The sequence below is a fragment of the Notolabrus celidotus genome, chromosome 23 (assembly GCF_009762535.1).
Source record: "Notolabrus celidotus isolate fNotCel1 chromosome 23, fNotCel1.pri, whole genome shotgun sequence".
Classification (NCBI taxonomy): Eukaryota; Metazoa; Chordata; class Actinopteri; order Labriformes; family Labridae; genus Notolabrus; species Notolabrus celidotus.
Window position 1 is genome coordinate 21233723 of NC_048294.1, and position 7381 is coordinate 21241103.

The 7381-nt window shown below is 41.2% G+C and overlaps 1 protein-coding gene and 1 long non-coding RNA gene across 3 annotated transcripts; one reads left to right on the plus strand and one right to left on the minus strand.

The window, feature by feature from the left end:
* The first annotated feature begins 485 nt into the window (after positions 1 to 485).
* snapc2 (small nuclear RNA activating complex, polypeptide 2) lies at positions 486 to 6905 on the plus strand. Of its 2 annotated transcripts, XR_004630010.1 has the most exons (7): positions 486 to 912; positions 3467 to 3640; positions 3721 to 3862; positions 3940 to 4389; positions 4560 to 4648; positions 5469 to 5868; positions 6402 to 6905. XR_004630010.1 is itself a non-coding variant. In XM_034676933.1 (6 exons), exons 1-6 carry the CDS (start codon positions 712 to 714, stop codon positions 6714 to 6716), a joined length of 1371 nt encoding a protein of 456 aa, XP_034532824.1. In that variant the 5' UTR covers positions 487 to 711; the 3' UTR covers positions 6717 to 6905. The 2 variants fall into 2 exon arrangements, 1 of the variants encoding a protein (XP_034532824.1); XM_034676933.1 differs by lacking the exon at positions 5469 to 5868 and having other exon boundaries at positions 487 to 912.
* On the minus strand, positions 5761 to 7100 carry LOC117807602. The gene is made up of 2 exons (XR_004630011.1): positions 6383 to 7100; positions 5761 to 6000 (listed from the first exon to the last, which is right to left on the minus strand). It is a non-coding gene; the product is annotated as an uncharacterized LOC117807602 (long non-coding RNA).
* Between the last annotated feature and the right edge of the window lie 281 nt (positions 7101 to 7381).

The window sequence follows — 7381 nt, forward strand, 5'->3', positions numbered from 1 at the left end:
ACAACTAAAACAAATGTGTGTAAAATGTTGATATTTCTTATGTTATATACAGCTAAAACAGCCTGGGGTTACATTGACCTCAAGGAACACTGATGCGTATTTTTCTTTTTTACAGGAAATTGTAACATTTTAACATATTAATTTAACATTTTCCCAGTTGTCCCCATTAACTTAGGACAAGTCAGGAAATATGAAGCCAAAACATTTATGTTATTCATTAATTCAGAGACGTTAAACATCGAATGGTGTCCAATTGACCCCAATGATTATAGGTGGGTTAAGTTTTCTTTTTCAAAAAATTCTATGGCTCATATTAGAAAGTGAAACTTAACAGAAATTAAAAATAACGAGTCAAAACATTTATCAACAACTAAAATAATTAACCATAACAACCAACTAATTCAAATACATTTTCAATCTATTATCAAAATGCAAATAATTCCCCACGTTGACTTTTTTGTCGCTTTCATGCTTTTATTGTGAAAGTCTCGCCCCGGATGTAGTTAAGTTGTCGTCAGCGGCGCGTTTTGTTTTGGTTGTTTGGTCTCGTTCAGACTCTTTGAGTTCACCGTTAAAATAACCAGTTTAAAATCCATTGAATTGAAGACCGGTTCCCGTGAGGGGGTAACGTTAACGTCGGGGTGTGTGTCGGTAATATCTCAGTCCAGTTTTGTCCGGTTTCTGTAACTCTCGGCCTGTTCGATCACCAAAATGAAGCCCCCTCCTCGCAAACGATCCAAACCGGAGCGGACCTCGCTTCAAACGAATCTGATGCGGTCCGGTAAGTGGCAGAGAGGCGAGCTGAGGAGGCTGCTGACCGGACTGAAGAAGCTGAGCGGGAGCGGCATGGAGCCCGGAGACCCCGACTACTCGGCGCTGAAGGGACACGTCAAAACCCGGTCTGTTACAGAGGTAAAGGACCTTTTCAAATATTTATATTTAATAAAAATGTTACATTTAAACATATTCAAATAAAGATTATTTACTTCTTACTTATGAGATGAAGACTGTCATTAAAGACCGGATAAACTATGGATGAGTGAATGAATATTCGAATAATCGTTTAATAATAACAGGAAAAAAAAAGTCGACGAGTTCATGTGACAATTATCTCATCTTTAAAATATATGTTGTTTGTTGGTAGAAGTAGAATATAAAGATCATATCCATTACTATAACATATCGAACTAACATGTACGGTGGCCCCGAAGGTCAGTCTTAATAAATATTTCAAAAGCGCAAAATATATTTCACAGAACGAAAATACATTTCACACAACACAAATACATTTCACACAACACAAATACATTTCACAGAACACAAATACATTTCACAGAACAAAAATATATTTCACAGAACACAAATACATTTCACAGAACATGAATACATTTCACTGAACACAAATACATTTCACAGAACAAAAATATATTTCACAGAACAAAAATATATTTCACAGAACACATAAATTTCACAGAACATAAATAAATTACACAGAACACAAATACATTTCACAGAACACAATTACATTTCTCAGAACACAAATACATTTCACAGAACACAATTACATTTCTCAGAACACAAATACATTTCACAGAACAAAAATATATTTCACAAAACACAAAGACATTTCTCAGAACACATACATTTCACAGAGCACATTCATTTCACAGAACACAAATCAATTTCACAGAACAAAAATATATTTCACAGAACACAAATCAATTTCACATAACAAAAATATATTTCACAGAACACAAATACATTTCACAGAACAAAAATACATTTCACAGAACATAAATCAATTTCACAGAACAAAAATATATATTTCTCAGAACACATACATTTCCCAGAACAAAAATAAATTTCACAGAACAAATAAATTTCACAGAACACAAATACATTTCACAGAACAATAATATATTTCACAGAACACAAATGCATTTCACAGAACACAAATATATTTCAGATCACAACATAAATTTCACAAAACTGGAAAGGGTAGGACCATGGTACTTGTTTGTGATTGGCTAAACCCAAGTCTGTCATCAATCATTTATAATGTCCTGTTTATACTGGATACTGTAATAGCAGAGCCAGCGCGAAATTTTGAAAAGTGTTTACCAGGATGGAAGAGAAGCATGATTTGATAGCGCAATACTTCAACACTTTGTGTTTTGTGAAATTTATTTTTGTTCTGTGAAATTCGTATTACTATTGGCCTTCAGGGCCACCGTTAATACATCTACAACAACTTTGCACTTTCAGTAAAGTGGTCTCTCTCCTCATGTCTGCAGGGACTGTCCGAATAATTGATGAATAGTTTGCGGGGACTATTGAATATCCACAACCACAACTGTATTTACACAATCTCCTAACTTCATATCTAAAATGCTACATTAACACACAGAGAGATTATTATCTCTTCATATTATCTGGTTTTTGACACTGCTGGTTTAAGCACACAGGGCCGTGTCCAGAGGCGACATGACAAAGTTACAAATAATGTAACTTTATGCTCTTACGCCCAAATTCCACCTGATCCGTGTCTGGTCTGTCTCTGATCCATCACAGCACCGGATCTGTTAGGTTTCTATTCCAGTCAATGTGTTAACTTCCACTGGATCCGCTCCGTTTCGGCTTCTATATCGGCCGGATGCCGGAGCACGACGCATCAATCTCAACAGAGCAGATGGAGCGGGACAGGAAGTCAGGCACCAAAACAAAATGAAAACATCCGGTTAATTTTCAGAATAAAACACTCAGATCGTATTTCACTTAACTACAAAAACTTACCGTCATGATGAGCGGAGCCAGGCCTGGAGTCAACAGGTCAGAGGCTTTCAGAGGTCCTGAAAGACAACATGGATGAGGAGAGGAGGAGGAGAATCCTTGGCTGTTTCCGAAACGGCCTGCTACATACTACTTACTAATGTAGTAGGCAGTAGGTATTGCCTACTACATACTGCTTTTGAATTTAGTATGTAGTCTGACTGTTCTGTTCGATCTTTGTTGCAGAGGCAGACTGGTCCGATGCATACTGTGAAATTTTCCCGAATCAGTAGACATCCGGGGAGTTTTGTCATACTGCAGATTTTGCTCTTGTTCACATACTTCTTAATACATACTGAATTTTGGCCAAATCAGTACGTACTGCTAGGACAGTAGGCGGTTTCGGAAACAGCCCTTGATTCAGTAATTACTGCGGGAAAACCTAGGTCACATGACTCCAGCTCTCCGTCGGGTGTTGACGGATGAGAGGGCACAGAGCCGGACCGGACACGGATCTGGTGGAAGTCTGATGTTAGTTTTATTTGCTTTTGTAGTTCATATAGAGGTGTTACAATACATTTTAATCTGTTTCTTAATCTGGTAAAAACTCCTGACTGGAGCTTTACAAACAGCTAGACACTGAATACAGGTAACTCCATGATTGTCCATCGTTATGACCTGTTTGCTTCTCTGTCAGATCCAGTCTATGGTGGACTCTCTGAAGGACAGAGTGATCTCCACTGTGAGCTATAGGTACAGGAGGAGGAAACGGGAGGAGAGGAGGGTCAAAAAGCCGGTGGAGTTGTGGACTCACATGGCTTCTTCTGTGGCGGGAACCCTCGAGGAGACGATCAACACGGCCTTCGCTCAGGTGGTAACAAACTCCACGTCTATCCATTCAGATGGATTTAGTTATACCTTGTCTTTTTATTCACACTCTGTGTTTTTCAGATGCTGATCGTGTCGTCCACAGAGCCCCGCACTCTGAGGAACTCTGACCCCCCAAAAGTCCAGGCCCCAAACACAGATCAAAGCAGACCCGCAGGTCGCACGGTCCCCTTCAGGCCGATGCCTCGATCAGCACCTGCACCAGGTACAAAGCTGACCTTTTCTCCAAAGAAAGACTCCATTCTCAGAATCATCTTACCGGATTAATGTTTTCCTCTTCAGGTGTGAGTCCTGGCCCCGTCAAAAGACTTCCTGCTCCACCACAAGTGGTTCGAGTCCCAAACAGCAAAGTCTCTCCACCCCAGACACAACCTGGAACCGAACCTGGAGCCCCGTCATGTCAGACGGCTGCTGTCGCTCCACCCCATTCGGGCTCACAGACGACTTCTGGTACCCCCATTACTGGACCCATCACACCCGCTTCAGGGGGTCAGATTACCCACAAACCCTCAGAGCAACAAACCCCACTCACCAGTCCCCCCCTGCCCACACCCCTCCCTCTCTCAAGCCCGGCTGCCACCATCTGTGCCCGGTTCGGTCGCACCAGCAAGTACGCAACCAAGGACAGTCCCAGGGTGTTGGGGGTTAAATGTGTGGTTGACTTTGAGAGGATCTACAAATACCTGAGCGTCATCCTGAAGCCTGACGAGGAGTGTCACCTCACCCCCATGGGTGAGTCACAGACCCCCGCTGGGGGTTCTTTAGACAAATATGATGGACAATGTTTTGAAGACAATCATTTATGAGCCCCTAGAAAACTGGATCCCTGATGTTACTCTGTCTTTGTTTCTGCTACGTTTCCCTCTCTCTGCCTTAAAATGAATCTGTCCTTTGTCCACCAGAGGGCGCCATCATGCTGGATCTTCTGATGTCTCTCCCAGAGGAGCTTCCACACCTGGACTGCAGCAAGCTGAGTAAACACCTGAACCAGGTAAAACAAAGGGGTGTCTAACTAGACTGAAATGACATATATTCTACAAATGTAGACTTAAATGGTGCTCATATAAGGTAAATATGGCTCCAAGCGGTCTAGTTTGGTTCAGTAAACTCTGATCTGGCTCATTTTACAGGAAGTGTGTTGGTTGTGCATCAACTCCAGGAAGGCTTGATTTTTAAATTCAGCCTCATGTTCACAGAGATGACTGCCGGCGTAAGCAGTACATCCAACACGTGTCTCATGTCCGTCCCACATGCTAAAAGTCTAGAGAACGGAAAGCTTGCAGATTGGTTCCATGAACTGTGCTCGAGCTCTGCCAAAATCTGCAGAAAATGTTAAATAGAGGGCTTTATCAGGTTTGTTCTTGTCACAAGCACGAAATGTATGCCTTTCAAAGCAAAAGCCTGATCCGTTGGTTTCTGTGGTGAGACACACCTTGTTTTCACTACGGATGTAAATTTCAAGTATTTTCTGTGATCGATCTTTGGAAATGTTAACGATCAATTATCAATTAATCATTAAAAAAAAAAGTAAAAGTTCTCCATGTCAAAAACTATGCCAATTGCGTTTTTTTCCCCTGAATCAAATTGTCCTTTAAAATACAATGTATATAACTGACGGTATTGAATATTTACGGATCATATTGAGGTGTTCAAAACATGAAACACGCTGAATATCAATGTGAGGAGCAGACTTGTGATCTCCGCGGACATACAGTCATAAAAGTGAAGGCTCAGACTTCAACAAGGGAACTGAACAGAAACATATTTCATACTCACAGTGTCCAGTTTTTTATCTACTTGTTCTTATACAGAAAAAGAAGCATATGAACGTGGTCAGGTATCAGCCGGGAGCGCAACGGTCAGAATCAGTCCGGCGGCGGAGAAAAAAAGCGCTCGTGGGGACCAGTCAATCAGCTGCAGCCGCCAGCTGAGCGTCTCCACTGTGAGCAATACCTTCAGTCAGCTGATTCACTTTGAAACATGCTTTAAACTTAAAACACCTCCCTGTTAGCTGAAAGAAATAAGTCTACATGATGTTTGTTCCACGTGACATAAAATTCAAACAAAAAATGTGTTAGAGTAAGTTCTTAACTTTGACATCCCTTGTTTTCACAAAATGCTTTTATTTTGAAATTGTGTCCAGTACAGTTATTTGTTAAAAGAATTTCCTTGCATGGTGCTACAGTGAACTGAAGAAGTCGCTAGCTGCAGGTAAGCTGTGTTAATTATGAAATAAATTCAGGTTAAAGGAAATGTTTCTTCTTGTGTGATCTCCCTCTCTCTTTGCATCCGTCTCTGCGACACTCTCACTGCTCAGCTGACATTTTATAACACGATTGTTTCCTGAAAAGATGAAACAAACACCTGTGTAACACATGAAAGAATCCCCTGATAGGAATAAAACGTAAACTGTATAAAAGTGGGTCATAATTATGTAAGTTACATCATTTTACAGATCAGATGACTTCAGGTTATGAGAGATATAACCCTCTCAATCAACCGACTACAGTGTGTGTAGCTCCACCCTTCATGGTCAGATAGTTACGCTTGGTACCCAACAGAAGGGCACCCAAGAAAGGACGATACGGATCGGTTATTTTGGTACCTTTCCCAACTGTTGATTGTGGAAATTCTAATAATTGCGAAACATGCAGAACCAATTCCTGATGTATCAGGAAGGACAGGTTGTGTTTAATCAAAGAGAACAAACATAAATAAGTCATACCTCCTCCTCTTGTCTTCAGGTGTATCAGAGTCTCTCCTCCTCCTCGCACTCAAAGATGGCCAAAGACCTGCAGGATAGACTCCCTCCTCGGACCGACTCACCGGCTGGTCCGGACACGGGAACACCAAACGCTCAGCAGAATGCTGCCGAACCAGCTGACAAGCAAAGCGAGGAGGTCACACAGCAGCCGCACAAAGCTGAGAGCCAATCATCTGCGAGCAACACCCCATCCAATCAGGACACAGAAATTACGGGGGTCTGTCCACCCCTCAACCCTTTCATGGTGCCTCTGGAACTGTTGAAACGCAGAGTAGTTCAGCCCCTAAATGAATAAATGTGCAATATGCTTGCAGAGCCAGGGATGAACCTGGACACAAACCACAAACAAAAGTAAAGTTTGGTCGGATTCATCGTCTTGTTTTTTATTTCTATAGTTTCTTATTTAAGTCAGAATTATTTCACTCAGTGTCTGTTCCCTTTCCTGTTTTTATTTTGACATGAATAAACACTGAACCAAAGAGAAGTTTGGCTGATTTTACTGCTTTATGCTTATCTTACATCACCTCTTCTTTGAACAACACTCTGTAAACGTTGGTGAATCCAGGAGATCAGTTTCTGGACTTTAAAGTGAATTGTTGTCCCGTTCTTGTCTGATAGAGGATTTCGGCTGCTCAACAGTTCAGGGTCTCCTTTGTCATGTTTTTTGTTTCATGATGCTCCAAATGTTTTCAATGGGGGACAGGTCAGGACTGCAGGCAGGACAGTTCAGCCCCTGGACTCTTCTACTACAGAGCCATGCTGTTGTAATACGTGCAGAATGTGGTTTATCATTGTCTTGCTGAAATATGTAACGTCTTCCTGAAGAAGACATTGTCTGGATGGCAGCATATGTTGCTCTTAAACCTGAATATATATATATACATATATATGTATATATATATATATATAAACCTTTGAACTGTGAGCTGATAACAAGCTGGGTGGTCCCTCTCCTCTTTA